Source organism: Gopherus flavomarginatus, chromosome 1, assembly GCF_025201925.1.
Source record: "Gopherus flavomarginatus isolate rGopFla2 chromosome 1, rGopFla2.mat.asm, whole genome shotgun sequence".
Taxonomy (NCBI): domain Eukaryota; kingdom Metazoa; phylum Chordata; order Testudines; family Testudinidae; genus Gopherus; species Gopherus flavomarginatus.
In genome coordinates, this window is record NC_066617.1 from 50,019,972 (window position 1) to 50,047,403 (window position 27,432).

The 27,432-nt window shown below is 41.3% G+C and overlaps 1 protein-coding gene across 5 annotated transcripts in view; it reads right to left on the reverse strand.

Moving 5' to 3' along the window:
• Window positions 1-27,432, reverse strand: part of ST7 (suppression of tumorigenicity 7) — a 235,557-nt gene that overhangs the window by 153,238 nt on the left and 54,887 nt on the right. The window contains exon 1 of one of the 5 annotated variants that reach the window (XM_050936219.1): window positions 17,320-17,677. The exons of the other annotated variants lie outside the window; for them this stretch is intronic. Coding sequence (XP_050792176.1) covers window positions 17,320-17,341 — 22 coding nt within the window. The 5' untranslated portion in view covers window positions 17,342-17,677. Of the gene's footprint in view, window positions 1-17,319; window positions 17,678-27,432 lie in introns of those variants that run through there. 5 annotated transcript variants of the gene reach the window in all.

Genomic DNA, 27,432 nt, shown 5'->3' on the forward strand with positions numbered 1-27,432 from the left:
TGACACAGTCACTTCATCACAAACACTGGATACAAATAGTTATATAAATAACTGCAGCACAAAATCTTGCTACGGCTTTGGCTCCTCATGGCAACTGCAGGCAGAGCAGCTATATTCTGCCAGTGCTGCTACAGCTCAAGATAGGTAGTTGCTCCTAAACAGCTTTTAAATTTTGCTCTAAGCAGAAGGAACTTGTTACTGGAATTGGAAGAAACATTGTATTGGACAGAAATGTATTTAGGCTAAAGAGCTTCTAGTAATGAACTGATAATAAAGATGGCAATTCTATTCCTTACCTATTAAAGTGATCTTCTGCTAGCACACACACCACTAATCTGGAAGCCCTACTAGGAAGTCCTAGCCACCTACTGAAAATAGAGGCAAGCCTTGCTAAAAACTTTTAATAGAGCCAAACACTCTTATGGAGATGCCTGGCAAAATAATCCAAAAAATGATTATAAAGCAAATGTACTTACATACCCACCTACCTATCAAAACCAGACAGCTATGCTAACAAGGGATGGATCCTCCAGCCTGGGGAGATGGGTATGCTATAAGAAGAATAATTTTCAAGTAAGAAACTACAATGTCCAGCCTCACTAACCAGTCCAGGAGCACTACTGGGAATTAGCGAATGGTATTAGATTAGAAATAGGTGGGTTAAAGATATAAAATATGAGTGGCCAATGGAGCCTGCAAGACCAGATCACCAAAGGCCACATCAGTGGACAAGTACATCTCTATCTGGTCACATACAGAAGATAGCACTTAACAAATGATTGCTCTGCAGATTGCATCATAAAATGAAACTTTCCTCTGCCCAGAGTTCTGCCATGCAACCCACAGAGTGGGCCTGAGTCACAGTGGAAGGAGTTTGGCTTTTCTCTAAGCGTCTGAAATAGTCACCATATCCAATGAGATATACTTATTTTCATGGCTCTAGTTCCTTGCCAGTGGCTCTAGACAAGGACAAATAAGGCATCTAATTTCTGAATGGGTTCAGTTTGACACAGAAAATACTTGCAAGCCCACCTGCAATCTAGAAAATGAAGTTGCATTCCATGGGGTGCCTATACTTCAATCACAAGGATAAAGATGCTTTTCAAGTCAAATAGGTAACCGAACTGATCTTTGCCATAGGTTTGGTTGCTGTCCCTAAAACTACTTTGTCCACCATAAGATGGAAAATTGCCTCCTTCATAGTTATTTCACTTAATTAGCCTCATTCTTCATACCAAGGTGACTTATCTGGCATGCAACCTTGGTTGTAACAGAAAATAGAGCACCAAGATTCTTACAGATAGAAAGGTATGATGCAAAAAAATCCAGAATAAAAATATAATGTTACAACTAGAATTTGGAACACAGTCTGAGCCTGAAAACAGATCTTAAGAATCTGGAAATAACGAGACGCTTGGTGACCTTGTCCCCTAGATATCTTGAGAACATCAGATTCTGCCACTTGGAGTTAAGATTTAAGACCTTACAAAAGCTAGTGAACAGGAAAGTCCAAGTAGTTCATAACTGAAAGTTTCTTCAGATCTGGATCTGGCAAGTTATATTCTTGGGACAAGGTTCTTCACACTCCAGGTGTAGAACCTCTTCCAGTATGAAGTAGGTGGAAGCTGTCCCAGCTTCTGCAAGCAGCTAGTTATGTTTTATAGACTGCTCTTTTGTACAGTTTCTGTGATGGTAGTGTTGATTTGCTGTCTTTGGTCCCTAATCAGTTATTGAGTGAGGAGATCCTCCACATACAGTGCATCCATGGTCTGCAGGCTGAAATCTCTCAAAGATGGGGAAACCAAACTGCTGTGATGCTACCAAGATCAGCGGGCTAATCTGTCTTGATTTTCCTTGCAGACTTGGCTAGCAGAGTAAGAAGAAGGAAGGTATATATCAGGGCATCAGACCACTGAGGGCAGGGAGAGTATCTGCTTTCTATGCCAGCCTCTCTCAATAGGGGAGAGCAATATTTTGGTAGTTCTCTGTTGTCCTGTGATGTGAAGAAATCAAATTTGGCAGGAAGTTCTCAAGGGCATGAGTGAAGCTACTAGGAACTGCTGCAGAAGGTATGCGAGGCAGAAGGAGAAAGGACATCATCAGATTCAACTGTGCAGAGCATAGCAGTCACAGAAGGGCTGATTCTCCTTCTGTTCATCCTAGCCCATTTGGTATTTATCTGATGTTTTGCTAGATCAGTCTCAAACCACAGATTTCTGTTTCATCTCACGCTGAGTGCTTCATGTGGGACTAGCGTAGCTATTGGCTATCTGGATGCATTCCCTGCTGAAGGATGTGAATATGGGTAAAGGGAGGCTGCGTGTATTCACAGTAGGGGCTGATATTCTCAATGGAGGCAGTCAGGTGGCACCAAAGGGAGAAGAGGGAAGAGAATAAAAGATTAGGCAGGAAACTTTTAGTAGTTGACCATATCATAGTAAGGGAAGGGTAACAATTGTTTCAGAGGGCAAAATGCACTAGCCCCTTAAATGTAAAGTGCTGGGCAAAAACAAAGGCAAATCAAATACTGGGATCTTTTGATAAACTCCTAATACAAGGACACTTTCCAGCAGAGCTGTCTCAGTGTTCAGTAGATCCGCTTCCCAGTAATGGCTCTGGATTGGTGAATGGGGTTGTGACCGAGAATCTGCATTCAAAACACAAATGCCAAAAGCACAGCTGAAAACTGCAGGAGATCTAATCAATAACTGGGGATATTCCATTGACTGACTACAGGATGTCTTGTCATTTTCTTTTAACTACACAATATTAGAAAATGTAAAGAAAGCAATGGATTGAAAGGGGTCATACAGTATATGTAGCTGAATGGAGGGGAGGCATCACTAATGGGGCCATAAATGCATTTGCTGTGCTCATTTGTTTGTTTGAGAAAAAGAGAAAAATGCAAATTAAATGGAAATGCCTCATTTTCACAGGAGCTGGAAATAACACAGCAGCACATGGCAAGGCACAGCTGGTACTCAGGCTTACTGCTATCATCAAGGCTGAATGGCTACCAGGATTAAAAGCAAGCCAGGCTAAAACAAAACATCACTAGGCCATTTCTTTTTTTTCTTATTCTGCAATTCCATTTGGGTATGCTCATTCTCATGCAAACGTACGCCCCAATATGAATTTAGTTTGAAGTAACACAGAAGGAGGATCATCTTGCAAGTGAGTCTACAGTCTTGGGCTTGTGCCCATTCATTTTTAGCAGAGATTGTTTCCAGTTGCGCAGAGGATACCATCTGGGTGAAAAAGAAAATGCAAGGCTCTTAAATTGGTGTTTTAGTTGAATAAAGAGGACTGTCAGGATAGAGAGAGATGTGTAAAACAGGGAAATCTGTGAGTATAAAATCCAGGATGGAGGACAGCATCCCCACCAAAGTGGTGAGAAGATAAGATGGATAGGTAGTGTTGGTGTCATGGTTACAACTCTCCACCTCCCACCATTAGCTACGTGGCTACCTCACTCTTTTGTTTCCTTCGCTCCACCCCAGTAGTACCCCTTGTTCTGGCCCGGAAGTGCAAAGAGAATCCCTGCCTGCTTTGCAGACAAGCAAGCCTGCTCTGTAGACACTATGCACTGGATTGCCAGGCGGCTTTACAGAGCTGCTGGCTTTCAAGGGGCTCACCCCACTTGTTCATGCAAATCATCTAAGACTATTTGGCAACATTTACTGTGGCAAATACTCTTCCATATAGATCTATGCATTTGTGAAAGAGACGACGCCAACTTGAATTTTCTTTCAAAAACTGACTAATGTTAGCATCCTTTTAGTAGTATCTCTGGCACTTTTCTTTTTTTTTTTTTAATTTATAAGCATTTAAAATGTTTATAGGGGTCTTTTCACCAAGAGAGGGTCAAGAACACCACCATCAACCATGCTCAGGCCTGCCCCTATTACTATTCCTCCTTTCATCCCCTTCTTGCATATGCCTGCAACTTTACAGCCTATTCAGCAGCACTGAGGCCAGGTCTTCCAAATTCTAAATACCCCTGCGAAGGCCTGCAGAGGAGTCTCAAGGAATGTAGCTCCCTCACTCTGCTGCTCCTTCTCCAGCATGAGCTTGCTCTCTCAAATGCCTGCTTAAGTCTCCACAGCTCAGTTGTCTCCCAGTCACTGGTATTTTTTGGTTTGGTTTGGATTTAGAGCTTGTCAGAAAGTATTTTTTTTTAATTTTTCCCCATTTTCTTCAAAAGTGTAAAAGTTTCCAAACCAGCTCTAGTTTGATAATTATACACAACACAGTACATAGACTGCAAGGTCTTTGGGGCAGGGACCATCTGTTCTGTGTTTGTACAGCGCCTAGCACAACGGGGTCCTGATCCATGACTGGCGCTCCTAGGTGCCACCTCAGTACAAAGAAGTAATAACAACAGCAATCATCTGGGGGCATAATGTAAACACTGCTGGCTGTACCTGTTATGTGGGCCAATAGAAATGTTACTGTGTCATTCCATGAGCTAGCTCCTGAGGGAAGAAAGCCCACATCCATTGCTGGAGCAATTCAAATTAACTAGCATCAGTCTTGGAAATCTTTTCTACCATGTGCTCTACATAAACAAGCTTAACTCTGCGCAAGTAACATCAAAGGCCTGACTTCATGCCACGAGACCAAAGAAATCAGAGTTATTGATTTAAATTACTTTGATGTGCTTAGAAACTGTAGCTCATCTTTGGTAGATATGAACTTCAAACCACATGTTTCTATCAAAGGTAACAGACAGAGATATAAATGTGGCCTTGCACATGAAGGAGTACAAAAGAGAGTAGCAACACAAGCTGCTGTTTTGTTTGGAACATGTGATGTTACAACAGGAGTTAGGAAGCTGGTGTTTTATCAGTGAAAGATGCACTCTCATCCCACAAAGATTTTTCAGAAATAAGCAAATAGTAAATCTGTTATTTTTACATGGACCGGAGAATAGAAAACTCAACATAAAGGTCACTCAGAACACCTCCCAAACTTTTCCGTTACTTGTGCAATAGCCATTGAAGATATCCACACCACAAGCAATTTACAAAACCCATCATCTATAATCCATCACCTATAATCATCTATAATCAATGTTTTTTAGTACATGTTCCTATTTGCTCCAAGAAACAGTAAGGTGATCTCCATTTTCCTTGCAGGTACCATGATGCTGGAAGGTGTTCTTCCTGCCATCAATTACTCTTTGAGTAAAACATATGAACAAAAAAAGAAGTTGCTATATTTTCCTCTACATTTACCAGCCTCATACAGAGGCGTCTGCTTGCTGCTCCCTCTAGAAAAAAGCTCTTTGGAACTCCCTTAGTGGAATTCAGGGGCTAGAGAATTAGGAGCCCTGTTCAATTGATTTAATTTAGGTTTAAAGAAAGAAAGTGTTTCTTCAAGAACTCTTTAGTTAGGGTTTGGTCTTGCCCAAGGTGGATTTGGCTAACGGAAGGCAGGTTCGTCTCCACGCCCATTGTCAGTGCAAGAGAACCAGGGTCTGATCCAAAGCCCATTGAAGTCAATTGGAGTTTATTTACTTCAATGGGCTTTGGAACAGTGCTGCAGTTAAACTATGGCAACCCCCTCTGTGGCCACTCTTATTTCAGTTTGAGTGGCTTCTTAGGGTTTACTTTAAACCTTTTCCTAGTCAATTTAAGCTAAACCTGGTTTAAAGCGTCCATACAGTCTTTGGCACTGGTTTAACTATACTGGTTTAAAGTCAGACCTTCTGCTAACCAGTGCAGCTCTGCATGCAGACAAGCCCATCGTGAACTCAGACAGTGTTTAAGGCAACAGGAATGACACTGAATCCAGTAGAAGAGATCAACGTTCTCAGTCAACCTCCTGTCTTAAGAGGCCAGCCAAAAAATCACCACATGCACTGAGTACAATTCTACTCCACTCTTACAAGAAGACTGTCTGTTAATCAACCAATTTTTGTTGAACCTTGTTGTGCTCTTAGAACAGGTTTCACTGTACTACATCAGTCACATCTAAATCTGTCTGTGCTGATCTGTACCGTAATTACAGCATTTTGCAGTAATTTGTTGAAATAATTTGTATGAAAGTTGAAAACATTACCAGACTTCAGCCCAACATCATTTAACTTGGCTGATATGCAAAGGCTTAGAAAAAACAGGCTTTTAAAGAAAAGAGAAAGCTTATTCTACTTGTGCTAGTTAGTGGCTATTGCTCCACTCCCTTTTTTAAAAAAAACTGCTAACACAAAAGAATCAAACAAACAAGTTGGGATAATCAGATCCCAAGCAGTTATCCCATCATCCCACATAAGTGACCTAACATGTTTTGTCACACCTCAGATTTCTCCCTACCTATCCATTGTTTATTTATATCAGTCTGGACTGATATAAATAAAAAGTGTTGGGATGATTGTCAATCACAATTATGTACAATTTTGTATTTTGAAATATATTCATTGATAAAATCCGCTGTTACCTCACTGGGCCTCTTCATTCTCTTCTTTCAACATATCAAATCACTCCAAAGGGCTCTCATATGATGCAGCACAAGGAGCACAGCCCAACACTTTGGTCTGAGTCCAAGGGCTTGTCTACACTTACCAGGGGATTGAAGTGTGGCAAATGATGCATCAGTGGTTGATTTTAGCAGGTCTAGTGAAGACCCGCTAAAATCGACTGTAGATTGCTCTCCCATTGACTCCTGTACTCCACCTGAATGAGAAGCGTAAGTGGAGTCGATGGGAGAGCATCTCTCATCGACATAGCGTAGTGTGGACCCCATGGTAAGTAGATCTAAGTACGTTGACTTCAGCTACGTGATGTAGCTGAAGTTGCTTAACTTAGATTGATCTCCCCCCATAGCATAGACAAGGCCTAAGGCATGAGGGTTTTTTTTTCCCATCTTCCCATTAGGAAATTACTTTTTTGACTTCTGAAGCAGAAACAGGATTACTTGTCAAATTTCAGTCAGTGAGCAAAGATTAGTCCAATCATTGACACTGTCAGGATTATTGATCAACCAGTCACCAATAAAAACTGACTTTTAAAAATTATGTTCCAGCTCACGAGAATTGACAGCATGGGGTACTGAACTTTAACTAACAGAACAGGTTCTGCATGGATAGAATATCTGCCTCCTCATGTTGCCGACAACATGCTTCAACTCATTCTTGAAAAGACCACTTCTAGGAGATGAGTGGGTAGTTCATTCTCATGTGCATTCAAATCCTTGGCCTCTCTACATAGGCTGATAACAAGGATTTCCAGAGATGATGGTTTTGTGAAGTGGATATTTGTAGGAAAAGCAGCTAAGACCCATATTCACATCAGTCATACAATAGCGTACCACAAGGCAGTGATTTCAGGCTTCACCTTCACTTGGTAGAATGGTGTACTTTTAATCCATGTTAACTAAATTCTGTTACAATCCTAGTGAAGATAAATCTGTTGCAGTTTTTAAACCCAGGTTAGCTGGTGGATGTAATCCTAGGCCATGCTACACTGGCGCTTTACAGCGCTGCAACTTTCACGCTCAGGGGTGTGAAAAACACCCCCCTGAGCGCTGCAAGATACAGTGCTGTAAAGCCTCAGTGTAATCAGTGCCGCAGCACTGGGAGCGTGGCTCCCAGCGCTGCAAGCTACACCCGTAGAGGATGGGGTTTACGTGCAGCACTGGGATAGCTCTCTCTCCCAGCGCTGGCGCTGCGACCACACTTACACTTCAAAGCGCTGCCGCAGCGCTGCCCCGGCAGCACTTTGAAGTTTCAAGCGTAGCCATACCCCTAGGGAGTTTCTTCCTAGTGAAGACACAGTCACAACTTTAACCTGGAATGGTTTTTGAAGCAATAACCTAGAAGTGAATAAAAGAATATGTTGTTTTCACCCAGGTAGAGTAAGAATGTAAAAATTTGCATTTGAATCTCTGTGACTAGCAGCACTGACTTTCTCAAACTTTGAGGTGACTGATTTGACATTCTGGATTATAAAAAAAGTCAGATTTATTTGTGTTCACAGGAATACTGTGTTTAATGGGATACTCATAAAGATGGTAGAACCAAAAATTAACATAGTTTTCTTCCTGTCTTTGTGCATTGGATTTTACAAAAGAAATAATTAATTGGAGCTAACAAATAACTAAAACGCCAGCAGCTCAATTAATTGTAAACCCTATAATAGAGGTGACCAAAGGCAACCTGCAGCCACTTGCATCTCTAATAGAGTTGGGGCCCACAGAGACTGCAGTCATCAAGCATGCAACACACCATCTTGATCAAGATGAAATCTTCTTGGATCTAGATAAAGTACTGCATGCTGTGACTAGTAGTCTCCATATAAAAGACAAATGCACTGACAATCAGGTTCAACTAGTATAATCCAGGAGCCCAGGCAGCCAATCCACATCCATGAATAGAACTCCCAATCAAGCACAAGGTAAAGACTTCTGAATGCCCATTTCTGCTGGCACTGCTCTCTCCAATGCCTAATCACGGATAGCTGCTCACATATGTAATTCAGTCTCCTGAGCCCTGAAACTATATATCCCCATGGACTGGAGCAGCGCCTGGCAGTTCTGCTAGGGAGTGGTAGCTGTAACTAATTTTCAGGATAGTGTACTAAAGGCTGTGATTGTATCCAACTTATTTTATTCATTTGACATCCCACTGAATTCCTTGCTTCCAATATCTTCCTTTTTTGCCTTTGTGCTTGAGTTTTATCCATCTGACTAGTCAGCCTTTCCAGCTTTCCTTCTTGCGGATTTCCATAGGCTCTATTCACTTGTTCCCTCCATCCAGATGCATAGCTAATATAATTGTTATCTGCTTACTCTGTACCAAGTTAGAAAAGGTTATCTATGTGTCACACTGAAGACCATCCTTACAGCAAGGAAAATGGAGAATAAGCATAAGCATGCACTCTTTGGTGTAGATAGCCCTTCCAGTTTGACTTTGGTTCTCCAGTCAATGTTCATAAGATTGCTAACAGTGTTCTGCTAAATTGTTCAACTGAATTCCCTTGTGGAAGGATGGGTGTGGTATGGGAGCTTTGAAACCCACTATTTTCACTGACACCCTGCAACATTTACATTTGCAGTAGTCGTAACATACAATGGGTTATTGTAATTGCATGTGCTCCACACTTGGCCATCTACAGGTAGTCCCTAAATTGGTCAATAACAACATATTTCAATGCCAAGAATTCTTACTTCCATGAATGCAAGTTTTCTGCCTGACATCATGACCCAGTGGCAAATTATTTACAACACAATATGGTCCTGGCACTTAGGCCAAAGCATCAATGTGGAAAATGAATAGCTGGTTGAACATGAGATAGGTTAGCGCCAGGGGATAGACAAATTGTCCAATAATCTCTTCAAACCTCCTGGTGGCTTCCTGGTCTATAGACTTTCTGCGCAGAAGGTAAGTGACAAGGGTCCATTTTCTCTCTCTCTTCTGGCTCTTTCCCTATTCATAAGGTCCTTTGCAAAGGTGATATAAGGACTGCACAATATGAAAAGAGTCCCCAGTGAACCACAACGTTCTCTTCAGGAAACTCACAGGCCTTTGTAATCTCTTGCATTGGGTTCTGGTTTCTTCTCTTTCAACTGAACTGCAAGCCATGCCTTGAGATTCAACCTCAGTACCCTCCATGTGATAGAGTAGGTCACTTCCCAGATACTGGACTTCTCTCTCAAAGGGGTCACACTTACCAGGTTTTAATTTTATTCTAGAGTCTTGCAATCTGATAAGCGCTTTTCTTTCATTTCTCATATACTGCTCAATACCCTGGCTGTACACCAGAATGTCCTCTAAAACCGAGATTCATAGATCATCTCGGAAACCACCAAATACTTGCCATGCAATATTGGAAAGCAGATAGGGAGCATCTATCAACTCAAAGGAATGCAAAAGTCCACTCATCTTCCTGTGGTGTTACAAATGCTTATGAGCACCTTCACTCAAAACTCTAGGGATAGCTTTACCTTGATCAAGTACAGTAAAGCCATTCATTTTCCACTGTCCTAAATTGGATTCTGGGTAGAAAATGTCTATCTGTATAGTTTTATACATTAACTCTCCATAAATCAATATAGAGTCTCAATGTCCCATGCTTTTTCTGTCTACAAATCATTGGAAGCACAATAGTTTTGATCCTTTCTATCAGGAAAGGATTTCATTATGGCTTTGACCTTCCCAGACTTGGGGTCAAAGAAATGATGTTACAACAGTCCGTTCCAGTAAACTAGGTGGATAGTTGCTCATTTTTGTCCATCCTCATATATTCCCTTTGTTTGATTCACAAGTGTTGTATGCTCTTCTCACAGCATTTTGTGAAACTGTCCTTGCTGCTCCAGGGTCAAGTGAGAGAGGTCAAGTAGGGTATCCCAGCTCAGAGAAAGCAGAGGGTTGCAAGGTTCTGTGGCTATATTATTAGCTGGGTACAGAGCTACTATTAATTGTTCTGAAATTACACGAATCCCCTTTGCTTCCACTCCTGGCTCAGACAGGGTGACGCAGAGGCTGTGTATGTACTGCACATTCTATCTGGGTCATGCAGCTCAAAGGACTAGAATATCCTCCTGCCTGTTCTCAGGCTAAAAGATCTGTCCTCCTTTTCTGCTTCTGCAGATTAAACAGACAGAGTTTACGACTATTTGATTCTGCGGCCTAAGTACTACTCCTACCCCTTGAACATATGAAGATGGACTGGAAATGGTCCACTTTCATTCTCTAATTTCACAACTTCTTTATGACATTTAAACAAATCACAGGCCTCATCCAGTAGCTATTTCCTTACAAGGAATTCTATCCTGCTGTCACAAATTATGTACTATGATTGGGTAAACTGAGTTGTACTCCACACTCTCCCTCTAAAAAAAAAAGAGGAATCTTCCTTTAAATCAGATTTTTTCCCATTCCCAGAATTCAGGCAAGTGGTTTTAATTGACCGAGGGGTAATACGCTTTCTCCCTTCAACTGCGTCACAGCAACCCTTGCGACTGGACTATCTTTACCAATGAGATATGAAGGATGGTCTAGTTAGTGGACAGGGTATTACCCTGGGAGCCAGGAGAGCAGGATTCAGTTTCCCAGCTCAGGCCACAGACTTCTTTGTAACCTTGGGCAAGTTACTCTATGCCTCAGTTTCCCTGCCAAAGAACAGGGCTAATACTCACTGCCTCACAGGGCTACTGCAAGAATCAACAGTCAATTAATCGGAGGCACTCAGATATCATCATGAAGTGGCCAGATAAGTACCAGATAGATCTGAGGCGACTGGAGTGGCCGGCTCCAGAATGGCGCTTTCCCTGTCTTCTAGTCTCCAAAGCCATGTTTTCTCTTCCTTGCCTGCTCCCCCCTTCTGTGTGTGGCTGGCTCAGGATTGCTCAAGCTGCCTGCCTCACTCTGCTGAACAGCACTCATTTCCTGAATGGCTCTGCCTGAGCATCCCAACTTTTGCTGATGTTCCAGCTAATTAAAATAACAAGGGTATTCATGTACTCAAGCCAAGATGCCAGACTACCTTTAGGATCTTCTATACATCCACCTATCTTGGGCACTTCAAACTACCAATTATTGCCTCTTTTCACCCCAGATATTATCACTCTATAGTCCTGTTGTTATTGCCTGTAAAATTTAGCTGTGGATGATATATCACAGATGTCTTGGCTCGATCAGATGAAGAAATGATACTTTGCTGGAGATCCATCAGGCACAGTAATACATTCAAAGGGGTTTCTCTGGGCCCCTGAACCACTCTGCTCATATGCTGATATAAACAAAAATCAGCGACACTTCACTAGACCTGCTAAATTGATCACCAATGGATTGGTCACCGCTCGATCAGTCACCTGGTAAGTGTAGACAAGCCCTAAGTAATCAACTCATCATCTAATTAGAGTACCATGCTTGGTTTTCCTCCTCCCAAGCATTTGACAACTTCCTGTAGATTGTCCATTTTAAGGTGATAAAGACCTGTCTTAATGTCTAACAGTAAGTCTCCTGTTCATCTGTCCACTGATTCTTTGTTATGAGAGGTCTATCCTATAAAATCAATTATCTCAGTGGATCCTCCACGCTTACTGCACTCTGACAGGAAGAGATTTGAGAGGAATGCACAGGCACAGAAACACTGAATTGAGAACTTGATTATAATAAAACTCAAAGTCAGAGTAACTTCTCCTAGTGCTCTTTAACTTCCCTGGACAAAACTTTCCTGTCTTCTCAGCTTTGATCTGTCCTCAGCCCCCTTGAGGTTAACTTCTCTGAATGTCCAGCCGTTTACCCAATAAAGGGAGAAATCCGCCAGTCATGCTGGAAGGACCAGTCATATCCTCACACACCTGGGTCTATGTGTCTCATGTTTTCCCAGGTCAGCTTTCCTGTCTCTACCCTCTCTCTTACTTTTCCAGAGTGTGGGCTGCTAGGTCTGCCAGATAAGGAGCCATTATGACTTTTCCCTCAATGGTTCAATTTGGAAACGATAACTTTCCATTATAAACACTTTCCATTTCTACAAAACATTCAGTGTAGTGTGACCAATACGTTATAATATCACTCCCACCATAAAGCACACCAGTACTGAAAATATGGTCTCGTTCTTCCACAGCCACATGTGGAGTCTTTTGACTCATAAAATGAAACACCGAATGAATGAATGAAATGAATGAATGAATACCTGAGTGAGGAATATTGAAAGTGCTCAGTTAAAAGTCACCACGTACGTACAGTTTTGTGACCACAGACATATTTCTCAATTTTATATGCATTCTAGAAGATTCAGAATTTAAAGCAAGACACTAGTTTAGCCACCTGTATGGCAAATTTAGTGGATGGTATTTAACTGTATGTGAAAGGAAAGTTTGACTCCTTTGTCTCCATTTCCCTTCAGTTTCACAATACACTTGTTTTATTGTACAGAAAACTTAATGTCCAAATACTGTCTTCGTAAATTTGAATGAGCTCTCCTGCATTACAGCTCCACACAGTATACATTATATTAGCCAAAGACTAGGGAAGTCAAATACATTTTGTGAAGAGTTTCAAAGTTAATATTTGATTATGGTGTACGGGCTGGGGTTACAAAGTTAGTGACCTATATTACTCTCCATCCACAGAAAATCTCCCCTGATGACAATGGAAAGATGTCCAAGAAACTGGTCTAGAAGGTAGCCTTTTCTGAAATATAACTAAGGGTCTGACCAGCCCCCTCCCACATGAGAACCCATGGAAGAGGGCTGAAGGGGGAGGTAGTTTAAGATTCTCTTTATGAATTTTACTCCTGAACTGTTCTGCCTAGAGTGTCTGGCTCACAACATGGTGCAGATCCTAGGTATCCCATGCCCCCCATATGCTGGTCCTAGGGTCTCATCATCCCATATTATCCCTCTCTTTTTCCTTACAGCACAGATTCAACTGAGCCATGTTGTCAGGGCCTCCCTTGGCTGCAGCTGCACTCAGAGACAGCCCCCCTATAACCTCCTGCAAAGGAGATGAGGAAGAGTTATTACATTGCAAGGAGTGGGGGCTGCCTGCTTCCTCTCACCAAACAAACAGCTCATCTCAGGGGAAATGTGGAGACTGCTGCTGCCTTCTGCTTAGGCATGGTAATGAACCATGTCAGAGTGGAACATCCATCCGCAGGTCACGGGGGTAAGAGTGGGAGCTAATGTTTTACTTAGGAAAGTTACTGTTACATTCAGTATCCTCCAGTGGGGAAAAATGATATAGGGCAAGTTAGGGTCATTGCTATTTCTGTCCTTTCCTTATTTGTCTATTTTCAACTGTTTAATTATTTTATTTGCATGTACAAGTGTAGCTTCTGCATCTGCAAATCAGACACACTATTGCATAGCTATGTTATTGGAAAAGCTGTCTCTTAATATGTCACTTAGGTTTCAAGGTGATTGATATGCATGGGGGCTGTTCATAAATTTTCAGAGATAGTTCTGTCTATAAGAGCACCACTTCATTTCATGTATAAAAAGATTCTATTCATAGCAATAGGATTAACACCAACTTTTTATCAAAGAACATTTTGCATTCTGCAGAATCTGAACAGTCACGGCAATACTAATAACAAACAAACCAACCACCAGATAAATCCATCCAGTCGGCTGTGATAGGGTCACAGGATGGGAGTTTGCACCCTGCTGTATAATAATAACATGGTGCCATTATGGCTGAAAACAGATAAGCACAAAGCATCCGAGGCAACTAATGGGAAATAGTGAAAACAACTGCAAGGAGAATGTGGTGTTCACGTTAAAATATTTTTTAACTGTTTGCGTGAGCCAGTCGTGATTTTTGCTTAACACTGTACTCTTATATAATTAATAATAACTGATATTACATGGCTGTTTCCCATTTTTACAAGCAACATAATGAGCCTAGGCTTATGTTTGTCTTTCTTTTCCTTCCTTCATGAGCAGATAAGAACATGCTTGTGTTTCTGCAATTATGCTCATATCGTCTTTTATTGAGCTGCTGACTACTGTCAGAAATCACAGAATAGGTCACTACATTTGACTTCTAAAGCCAAAGGACAATCATATTGAATGTGGGTAGACATAGGGTTTTAAAGCCCAGAGTTTGCTTCTTATATACACATCTGTTAAAATAAAATCCTCAATATTAAAAAAAATAAAAAAAGAGAGAGAGAGAGAATCATGTTATCAAGATGAAATATGAAAGCTATAATTCTTAACTCTATTACCATATATACAGCTGTGATAAAAATCTTACTGTCAATTTCATGCTTTTTGGACAGATGGCAGGGGCTTGCTTCTGTATTGTTCTCAAGGTTGTGGTAGTGCTGGATTTTTTTTTTAAACATAATGCAAGTATAATGAGCCAAACAATATTGTTCTATCAAGATGGAAAATTCTATAGCCTGGTAGCTAGACTGCTGTCACTCACTGACTTTAGGATTCAGAAGAAAAATAAAATAAAGGGCAAAAGAGGCTTAATCTGATATTTGGTTAATTAGACTTTCAAAAAATTGGTCTTCAGAGTACTTTTTTTCTAAATTTTCTTCTATGATTATTACTATTCTTTGTAAAACACAACCAAGTCCACTATACAAGGCTACACGGCACATCAACCCTAGGGAGGTTTTAGGAATAATCTGAACTATCCTCCCATCATGATTCAGGAGCTCAGACTAGGTGACAGTAGGTCCTTTCCAATTCCAGCCATAACACTGATGTCTCAGACCTTCCCCTTTGTTAAAGGTCCTTGTGCCCTGATGTAGAGAAGGCTAAAGACAGAAACACAGGGGAAAGAAAAATTTAAACACAAGGAAGATGATGGCTCAGAAAGAAGAGATGGATGAAAGACCCCGCAATGCCTGACTTGATTGGCTTTAATTCTGAAAGTCACCTGCTGGTGAGTGCGCTTTGCTAGAAGGGGTGGGGCAATGCACAACCCATGTTCAGCTCTGCAGCCTGAAATTCACTGCAACGACCGACCAATTTTAATTTTTTTTTATTTTAGACAAGTAATATACATCAGCCCTGACAGGCCGTTCTGCGAAGTAAGTGGTGGTTTTTATACTAGCTCAAATCACCCTTTTTTATATTCAATAATCTGGGCACCATGGATAACAAAAGCAACCACAGCTGTTGTCAGAGCAAACCAGATAGCACATGGGTGCTTTTATCAAAAAGTCCTGTGGCACAGAAATAAGCTAGTCATTTATTATATACTTTCTAAAACAAAAGAGGCCCATCAAATGAATAATAGGATTTACTACTAAATTTGCAACTATGTGGAACACATTCTCTGAAAGAAAATACCAAACACACACAGATCTTTTTTTCGTACTGTATATATTAATGTGTACATTTGCACACACACAAGTTGTGCCTCTGAATTCCTGACGTGTTGTGATTATACTCAACTCAAATATTAGGCATTTTGTTTCTATACCTGTGGATTGGGATCTCCAAATAGGCATACAGCAACACTAGACAGCAAGTGTGAAAAACTGGGACGGGGTGGAGGTGTAATAGGTGCCTATAGAAGACAAAGCACCAAATATTGGGACTGTCCCTATAAAATGGGGACATCTGGTCATCCTAACAGCAACAGAAATTAATGTCTGTAATACAGGAAAAATTACTTGAAAAACATAAGAAATTAAAGAGCAAATCTGTTTTTTCTTTTTTTTTTCCTGACCTTGATCAGGGATTGTGTCAGGAGGTAGAAAGCTGCCACAGTGAATCAATGGACCAATTATCCTTTTGGAAAGAATGAAGTTCTTTAGGGTTAAGACTACATGATCGCCAGGTAGCCCAGCATGTTACCGTTCCTGATTAATGGCCAAACAAGGTTCTATGCTAACTACACTAGAAATGCACAACACTGTATATTAAGAATAAATGAAACTCAAAATGAACTAGGGTTATCATCTGCTTAGGTAGATAATGCTCTTGATACACAGTATGTAGATTAATATTAAATATGTAGATACCATGAAGCATTTTTTATTAGCCAGAGGACAATCCCTGCATACCAGAGGTCTTTATGTAACTGCACGGTCTGTCACCAATAATATTATTATAAATCAGGTCCTAGTAACAATCTTCCATCCCTTTTGCTAGGTTACCAATTGTTCTTTACATTGAAACACATCTAGCTTGTTTCCAGTGACCTGTCTCCACTGCTTTTAGGCACAAGACACAGTTCTAAGTTTCCAGCACAGAGATTAGAAACAAACAAACACATTACCCATTATTTTGAAATGTTACTCTATATTCAGAATTCTTGCCCTCCTCCCAAACTGCCCATTCAGTTTTGTTTCTTGTATTTCAAAAGAATTTAAAAAAGACTCCTTTTTCACAGCCCCCCCTTTAACCCTCTCCTCCCCTCCACAAAAAATAAATAAAAGAAAATACAGAGAAAACAATTCCACCACCAGCTTTTTCCCCCAGGTTAAATTGTTATTCTCAGCCCTTTCTGATCTAATCCTTAGCATTCTCTCACTCCCTCAAACATGCCCATTATCATCTGAGTAACACATTCATTACTGGTTCTGCCACAATAGATCATTGAAGGATGGGATCTTATCAATTAACACGTTCAAGTGAAATTGCATTTTTCTCTGCATCTTCCAGCGGCCTGGATTCAGTAACACTGACAGCCCTAAGCTGACTCGCTGCTGGCCTCAAGGATGCACACACAGATCGAAACTGGCAGATGCTTCCCTCAGCATCTTTAGCCTCTTTGTAAATAGGCTAGAACCTCAGTTTTTTGCTAACAACCTACAGCAAAGAGAATGCAACAACTGTGGATGCAATGTTCATACAACAAGCCCTGTTCTAAATAGAAAAGGATGTAAGTGGGATGTATTTACTTACATGAAGATTCAGTGCCAAACATGGCTGGCCCCAGATGCTGCTATTTAAAGAAGGAAAAAAGAAAAAAAGAGTGAGAGATAGAGGGAGTGTGTGAGAGAAGGATGAGAGTGCTACACAGCAGGGGTCATGAAGCCAGACAATGCAGTCCAAGTCAAGCTGCCAGATTCTCTTCTCCTAAGCTTCACACTGCAGACAGCTTTTCCTTGCAACAACAAAGCAAAGGTCTTCTTCAGGAAGCAAAAATCAGGAGCTGCTGTTTTAAATCCAAGAGGTAAGGGAGGTCAGTGTCCCTTCTGTGATGCAGTGAGGCAGAAATAGGTAGCAGACACCAGATACTGCAATCCACAGCCCCTGCTCTCAGTAAGACAATAGCATAGCTTAGGCATACACTGGATGACGTCAGGACACTGCAAAGACTGACTGCTGTTAACCATAGGCTCAGAGGGGGCTTGAATAGAGCAGAGTAATTCAAATGGGAATGCTGCCTTTGTCACAAAATGCAGAAGACAAAGAACCAGACATATATTTCCCTCCCTGATGATAAAAAACAAACTACTCCATGATTTAACACGAGCATTAAAATATCTCTGTGTTGAATTTATGATTGCCTTAACTTTGCAAATTCAAATGTTTTCTTGCAAGCACATCATACAGAACGAAGATTCCTGGGACAAACATCCTACCAGATATATTGCATGGTACTTACAAAAAAATAAAAAAATGTATTTCCATCAGAAATGAACTCTCAAAATTGTATTTTCCATAGCAGAAGGATTAACCTCAGAATTAACCTAAACTTCACATATCCTTTTGATTTAACAGTGGTAATCAAGTGTTCAATAATTTTATTAGATGCTACCATCACAGTATGTTGCAGCAGTGATCTAACCACAACAAAGAAGTCACACATAAAAATTAAAAACAAAAATTATGCTGCTCTTGTGCTGCAAAACCAAGATAGTAACAAAAAGAAGCAATTTTTTTTCTTCCCCTTCAACTTCACTTTATTTATTTAAAGTGTCCAGATTTATGACTTCAAAACCTTCCCTATTAAGAATTACTCCTTTCTGGAAAAACTCAGCAATTTAGGGGGGAAAAAATGATAGTGTAAAAACAAACATAAACAAAGACCTAACCTGACTGTTAATAATCTCACTGCAGACAAAAGGCTTGCTATAGAATTATCCGAAGCCAAGCTAAAGTGCCTGCGCTAGGGAGAGCAGTGAAGAAGCAGTAAGTTGATGTAGTAGGCATGAGGGTGAAGAATGGCTATCCGGAGGGGGCCAAAGGGGAAAACATTTTTAATGGCTCTCATTGAGCAAGCCCATGCAGCTGCAAACCCAGGAAAGATTGAAAAATGTTGCCAGTGACGAAGAGTAAAGGAAATACAAAAGGCACCCGTTACATAAAGCACTTTAAAAAGATGAAAAAAAAATCATTTCTGAGCTTCTGCAAATTAAATGTTACTAATCATTCCCAGAGCCTTGTTTACTAAGTATTCTCATGCTATTTATAACATATAAAATGTCATTGTGAACAGCAGGGTTTAGACAATGGGAAACAGAGGAACAATAATAATATTTTGTACACGCAGCACCTTCCATCAGAGAAACTCAACATGCTTAAAAATATGATGGTTCCATTTTTTGTTTGCCACAAGCCCAGTGTATTGGGCTGCGCTGCTCCAGGAACAGACTGGGAAGCAATTTATGATTTAGAGATAGTCACAAGCTGCCTTCCAATTTCCTCCTGCTCTAAGGGGAAACGTACCCTGCTTCAGTCCTATCTCACAGCGCGTATGGTCCCAGCCATGCCAGCACAGCTGCACTGGCTGCTGGCATGCTGAGGGAGGCAGAGCCAAGGCTCCATCCATTCCTTTCACAGTGGCCACCATTTTAACCAAGCCAGTCTAGTTAAATCAGTACAACACCCCTCAAGTGGATGCTGTCATGTCATGTATAAAGGTGTTTATATTGGTATAATTCCCATATGGGAAGGGAATAAACTAAGTGGTATGAGACACTTTTATAGCATATAACTACATTCACACTTGGGTGGAGTCATGCCAGCATAGCTAATTTAATAAAATGATCACAGCCCTTACTGAAACATAGTAACGTAGGACGGGAAGGGACCTCCTGAGTCCAGTCTTCTACTGTTGCAGACAACCACCTTATATAATCTCCATTCATAAATTTACCAACCTCCATCTTAAAACCTGTCAAGTTGTTCACCTCCATAACTCCTACTGGAAGGCTGTTCCAGAACCTCACTCCTTTGTAGGGTGACCAGAGGTCACGATTTTATAAGGACAGTCCCAATTTTGGGGGCTTTTTCTTATACAGGCACCTATTACCCCCCACTCCCTGTCCTGATTTTTTACACTTTTTATCTGGTCACCCTACTCCTCTAGTAGTTAGAAATCTTCTCCAAATTTCCAGCCTAAGTTAATACACAGCCAGTTTATATAAAACTTGGTATAGACCAGGCCTAAATATGGATTTTAGATACCTCACTTGAGGCACCCAAGTGTGAAAATTTTTGGCTACGTGACTAGGTCAAGTTCACAGAGGAAATGTGTGTCATGCCAGAATGAGGCACAGAATTCAGATCTCCTGATTCCTTTAAATTCAGATCTATTCCTTTCTCTTAACATGAGCAAAATATTTTGTAACGTTGACATGTAATAGCTTTTAAAAAATATTTTTGCACCCATAACCAAGGTTGATTGTTCCACACTATTATATCAAATGTAGAGGCAAAACCTTAATAATGTATCAGACCCTTCCAATTACCTCATTTGAGCACTTGCAACACCTCTTTGAGGCTTCATTCCATTGATGTATATATTATGGTTGAAACACCAATAGCCCCACACGGTATCAATGATAGTATCTCATACAATACTATTAGGTCAGAGTTAGACTGACATGGTGACTAGTAACTCTGAGTGAACTGTCTGATTAGTATGTAACAGACTGCTAAAGACCACTTCTGAAACCCTTTGACAGGTACTTTTATATAAAACATTTAATGGGTTGACTCTTGCAAGAAACATTATGAGTTGTGTTTGCTATTTATCGCTTTTCTAGGGATGTAATCTAAGGTCTGGTCTACACTACGCGTTTAAACCGATTTTAGCAGCGTTAAACCGATTTAACACTGTACCCGTCCACACTACGAGGCCCTTTATATTGATATAAAGGGCTCTTTATATCGGTTTCTACTCCTCCCCAACGAGAGGAGTAGCGCTAAAATCGGTATTACCATATCGGATTAGGGTTAGTGTGGCCGCAAATCGACGGTATTGGCCTCCGGGCAGTATCCCACAGTGCACCACTGTGACCACTCTGGACAGCAATCTCAGCTTGGATGCAGTGGCCAGGTAAATAGGAAAAGCCCCGTGAAATTTTGATTTTCACTTCCTGTTTGCCCAGCGTGGAGCTCTGATCAGCACGGGTGGCAATGCAGTCCCAAATCCAAAAAGAGCTCCAGCATGGACCGTACAGGAGATACTGAATCTGATCGCTGTATGGGGAAACAAACCTGTTCTATCAGAGCTCCATTACAGAAGACAAAATGCCAAAGCGTTTGAAAAAAAAATCTCCAGGCTACACAGTGCTGCATGACAAGCGTAACGGGAAGCCAGAGACTCAAACGGACGCTCATGGAGGGAGGGAGGGGGTACTATCCCACAGTCCACAGCAGTCTCCGAAAAGTATTTGCATTCTTGGCTGAGCTCCCATGCCTGTATGGTCAAACACATTGTCCGGCGTGGTTCAGGGAATAGCTCGTCAATTTACTCCCTTCCCCCCCCACGTGAAAGAAAAGGGAAAGAAATTGTTTCTTGACTTTTTTTCATGTCACCCTATGTCTACTGAATGCTGCTGGTAGACACGATGCTGCAGCAGTGAAGAGCAGTATCCACTCCTCTCCCCTCCCTGGTGGCAGACGGTACATGCTTGATAACTGCTGAATACCCTGGCTGGCCTCAGGGGCGCCTGGGTAAAAATAGGAATGATTCCTAGTCATTCCCAGTAGATGGTACAGAACGACTGGTAACTGTGTTCATCCTAGCCACGGGGGGCTGAGCTCCATCAGCCCCCTCCCTTTCTGGTGTAAAGAAAAGATTCTGTACTGCCTGGACTATCATAGCAGCGGGATGCTGGGCTCCTCTCCCCCGCACCGCTTAATGTCCTGCCTGGACTGTCATAGCACGGGGAGGCTGCCTCCCCCTCATTTTATCTCATTAACAAGTCACTGTTTCTTATTCCTGCATTCTTTATAACGTCATGACACAAATGGGGGGGACACTGCCACGGTAGCCCAGGAAGGTTGGAGGAGGAGGGAAGCAACGGGTGGGGTTGTTGCAGGGGCACCCCCCGTGAATGGCATGTAGCTCATCATTTTTGCGGGATCTGACACGGAGTAGCTGTACTCTCTGATACACTGCTTCTCTAGTACACTTGCCCCAAATTCTAGGCAGGACTGACTCTATTTTTAGAAACCATAAAGGAGGGATTGACTCGGGGAGTCATTCTCAGTTTTGCTTTTGCGCACCCGGCCGACCTCAGCCAGGGGCACCCATGATAGCAGCAGACAGCACAGAAGGACAGATAACCGCATCTCATTGCCAAATTACCCTGGAAGCAGACGGTACAGAACGACTGGTAACCATCTCTGCTATCATGCAAAAGCAAATGAATGCTGCTGTGTAGCGCTGGAGTATCGCCTCTGTCCGCGGCATCCAGTACACATACGGTGACTGCAAAAAAAAAAAAAGGCTGAACGGGCTCCATGGTTGCCATGCTATGGCGTCTGCCAGGACAATCCAGGGAAAAAGGGCGCGAAATGATTGTCTGCCATTGCTTTCCCCGGAGGAAGGAATGACTGACTACATTTACCCAGACCACCCGCGACAATGATTTTTGCCCCATCAGCCACTGGGCTCTCAACCCAGAATTCTAAGGGGTGGGGGAGACTGGGGGAACTATGGGATAGCTACGGAATAGCCCCACAGTGCAACGCTCCGGGAAATCGACGCTAGCCTCAGACCATTGACGCACACCGCCGAATTAATGTGCTAAGTGTGGCCGCGTGCACTCGACTTTATACAATCTGTTTTATAAACCAGTTTAAGTAAAATCAGAATTATCCCGTAGTGTAGACGTACCCTAGTAGTCAGATTTAGGAGGTTACTGGGATTAAGAACTCCTGGTTTCTATTTCCCATTTTGCCATTTACTCATTCTGAGTAAATTATTTAAAGTCCCTGTATGACAATACTTACTTGCCTTACAAAGGTGTTGTAAGGCTAAATTAATATTTGCAATGAGGTCTTGCAGTCTCAAATGAAAGTTTTTGCAATTTTTAGCATTATCATTTGCTTCTGGTAATGCCCACAAAGGGTAGGGTGTTGTTCAAACACTTGTTTTTTACAATATTCATTCATTTCAATAAATTTCTCCAAGAGCCTATGCTAAATATGGGAGGGGATACAGATATTTAGGATCTAGAGAGTTCTCTTTGTCACACACACATTATTTAGAGAAAGGGAAATGCTCCGCTTTCACAGCCCATCCTTAAAGAAGAATCAGCAGCTATTATCTATTTCTCCAGTTGTCACTACAGAAGGATAAAATAGGATATATACTCTTTTTTATTTTACGTTGTTTTAAATCTGCATGTAACACAATTTTCCCACTCATGCTTTTAACAAACAAGTTGGATAGCAAAATATTAGCGTTTTGCAAAGTTTTTCCTTTGTTTAACTAATTTTCTCTCAACACAGTACAAGCAGGAAATTGTGATCTAGCTCTTTTCACCAGGGAATCATTTCCTTTTGAGCCTCATGCTCCTTTTCCAAAAGAGAAACTGTGGGAAAGGAAAACTATTCCATAAGTTCTGCAAGATTCCCCTGACGTGCTCATCTCAAAAGGGGAGGGCTTTGCAGCTTTGTAGAGTGGTTCAGAAACTCAAGGATTCCAGGGAAAGCAGAGAACAACCCTTGGGATAACCTTTCACTCTGCCTTTCTCTCATTAATTATTACCATTATTTATTTGTGTTACTGTATTTACTCAGTCATGGCTAGGATCCTAAGGTACTAGGCACTCTACAAACACAGAACAAGGAGGGATTGGAAGGAGGATAGTGAGGTAGCTTTGGGGATGTTTACAGAGTGCTCCTCCCAAGCATGAGGTGCAGCATGGGAAAAAGCATGAAGGTGCTTGTTTAAAAATTTAACAAGAGGACAATGGAGGCTGGCAGTATTGGCCAATTGGAGGCTAGATTTGATGGTACGATCACGAATGAGAAATAGGTCGGATGGTGATTGACCCTGAAAGTGAATTCAAGGAGTTTACGGTTGATACTGTAGAGAAGGGGGAGTGAATGGATGATTAAAAAAAAAAAGAGGGTGAAATGGTTAAAGCCACAGACTAGGAAACTGACCTCTACAGCAGAATTCTGAATGGATATTGGGGACCACATTTTGTTTCTGACAGTAGAGGAAGTAACTCAGGGGACAGCCATTTTTAGACTTGATTCTAACTAAAAAGGAGGAATTAGTTGCAAATCTGAAGGTGGAAGGTAATTTGGGTGAAAGGGTTCATGAAATGATTGATTTCATGATCTAAGGAAAGGAAGCAATGACAGCAGCACAATAAGGACAACGGACTTCAAAAAAGCAGACTTTAATAAAGCTCCGAGAACTTGTCGGTAAGGTCCCTTAAGAAGAAAATCAAAGGGATAATGGAGTTCAGCAGAGCCGACTGTTTCTCAAGGATACAATATTAGATGCACAATTGCAAACCATCCCATTGTGAAGGAAAGACAGGAAGATTAGTAAAAGGTAAATATGGCTCCATAGAAGCTCTTTAATGACCTGAAAATTAAAAAAGATATTCTATAAGAAGTGGACATGTGACCAAAAATTAGCACAAGCACGAAGGGACAAAATCAGAAAGGCTCAGACAGGAAATGGGTTACACATAGCAAGGAAGATAAAAGGCAATAAGAAGGTGTTCTTTAAACACATTAGGAGCAAGAGAAAGATGAAGGAAGGCATAGGTCCTCTACTTAGTAGGGAAGGAGAGCTACTAACTGATGACATCAAGAAGGCTGAGGTGTTTAATGGTATCAGAGGGGTAGCTGTGTTAGTCTGGATCTGTAAAAAGCAACGACGAGTCCTGTGGCACCTTATAGACTAACAGATGTATTGGAGCATGAATACCCAGTTCAACTTCTTTCTTCACTAAAAAGGTTAGTGGAGACCAGATACTCAGCACAGTTAATGTTAACAACAAGGGGGAAGTAACACAAGCCAAAACAGGGAAAGAACTGGTTAAATCATATTTAGATAATTTAGATGTATTAAGTCAGCTGAGACCAATGAAATTCATCCTATGGTATTTAAAGAAACTAGCTGAAGCAATATTGGAACCATTTGTAATTACCTTTGAGAATCAAGGAAGGCTGATAAGGTCCCAGAGGACTGGAGAAGCATAAACATAGTACCTGTCTTTTAAAGGGGAACAAAGAGGACCAGGAGAATTATAGACCAGTCAACCTAACTTTGATACCTGGAAAGATACTGGAACAAATTATTAAACAATTTGTAAACACCTAGAGGATCATAGGGTTATAAGGAATAGCCGGTATGAATTTGTCAAGAACAAATGATGCCAAACCAACCTAATTTTGTTCTTTGACAGGGTTACTGGTGTAGTGGTTGCGGGGGAAGCAGTAGACATAATATATCTTGATTTTAGCTTTTGACACAGTCCTATGTGACATTCTTGTAAGACACTAAGGAAATGTGGTCTCGAGGAAATTACTATAAAGCGAGTGCACAAGTGGTTGAAAGACTGTACTCAGGGAGTAGCTATCCATGGGTTGCTGTCAAATTGGGAAGGTGTATCTAGGGGATCACACAGAGGTCTGTACTGGTTCCAATACCAGACAATATATTAATTAACGACTTGGATAACAGAGTGACAACAAGTAGAGTGAAACAGAGGGGTTGCTAGCACTTTGGAGAACACAATTAGAATTCAAAACATCCTTGACAAATTGGAGAATTGGTCTGAAATCAACACAATGAAATTCATTAAAGACAAGCACAAAGTATTACACTTAGGAAGGAAAAGTCAAATGTACAGCTACAAAATGCAGAATAACTTGCTAGGTGTTAGTATTGCTGAAAAGTTCTAGGTGCTATAGTGGATCACCAATGGAATATAAGTCAACAATGTAATGCAACTGTGAAAATGGCTAATATTCTGGGGTGTATTAACAGGAGTATCACATATAAGACACGGGAGGTAATTGTCCCACTCTACCCGGCCTGGTAAGGCTTCAGCTGGAGTATTGTGTCCAATTCTGGGTGCCACTATTTAGGAAAAAAGTGGATAACATGGAGAAGGTCAAGAGAAAAGCAACAAAAAACTAGGCACATTTCGTCTTAAGAAAAGAAGACTGAGCGGGGACCTAACAACAGTCCTCAAATAGTTAAGGGCTGTTGTAAAGAGCACAGCGATCAATTGTTCTACATGTCCACTGGAGGTAGGACAAGAAGTAATGGGCTTAATCTGCAGCAAGGGAAGTGAAGGTTGGATATTAGGAAAAACTAACTAAAAGTGTAGTTAAGTTCCAAGGGAGGCTGTGGAATCCCTGTCTGTTACAATTCAGAGCAATTGCACCTGTACTTCCTCTCAGTGGTCCAGCAAGAACACCCAGTCTTGGCTTTCACCTCCCCAGATGCTGCCTCTCTTCCCTTCCAACAAGGGCATTCCCAGGCTGGACAGTTCCTTGCCTTCACTGTGTAATTCCCAGCACAGATAAGTTGGGACAGGACGCCTGCCTGATTTCTCTTCAGAGACAGATAACAATCTAATGATATAAGTCACCACAGAGTTCTTTCTAAGCAAGTCTATGTTATCCTTAAGGTACAAAGCATTAAAAACAATGAAAGAACCTACGTGTATGCTAATAAATTTACCAGAGCTCATCCCAACTCTCACATGTGCTCTGGCAAGTTCAGTTTTTTAATACCCTGCCCCAATGGCATCCTTGTGGTTACTAATTCATCAAAGCCTCAGCTCAGAACAAGAACACTCCTAACATGTTCAGTTCCCTTTTTATACGGTTCAGGGGTCTTTGAACTGGAGCTTTCAGAAGCAGGTATGGAGTATACAAAATGTCTCTCTTCCCAGTGTGTATCTTCAAAAGGTTGGCTTTGAGGGGGAAGAGTTTGCATTCCCCTCACCTCAAGGTATTTCCTAAGGAAATCCGCTTCACGTGTATTTCTTCAAAAATACCTTTGAACTTCCTCATACCTTCCAGAGATTCCATTAATCTTCTATTTCTGCTAAAGAAGTTCCATACAATCTCATAATAGTTCATAAACATTTGCATTTGTAATACAATGAATTCAAAAGATGTTTACCCTAATTCAATGTGTGTTTAACTTAATTAAATAAAGTTTATCTTAATTCCATACAGTTTGTTCAGGATAGTGCAGGATAGCGTCAATCCGTCACACTATCATTGGAAGTTTTTAAGAAGAGGTTGGACCAACACCTGTCATGGATGATCTAGATTTATTTAGCCCTGTCTCTGCTCAGGGGCTGCACTTGATGACTTCTTGATTTTATTATATGAGTGGGGCAATATTGCATTTATCTAGCTCAAAGAGAAGTTTGATGCAGTAACCAAGATGCAAGAATGGACAAGAGTTTTAGCTGTGTGGATGGATAAGAAAGGCCATATCTTAGAGATGTTATGCTGAAAAAAATCTGCAAGATTTCAATATAGACTGGATGTGAGGCCTTTGGTAGGGATCTGAGTGGAAGATGATGCCTAGGTTACAAGCCTGAGTGACACTGTGGGTTGTCCACAGTGATCAATTAGGGAGGGCTTTGGGGGTGGAAGGAGATCAGGTGCTCCATTTTAGCCATGTTACGTTTGAGCCTACAGCTAGATATCCACAAGGAGATGTGAGAGAGGCAAGCTGAGATTTTAGTCTGGACACAGAGAGACAGGTCTGGAGTAGAGAAGTGGATCTATGAGTCATCAGAGATGGAAGTTGAATTTGTGTCAGGAGATAAAGTGTAG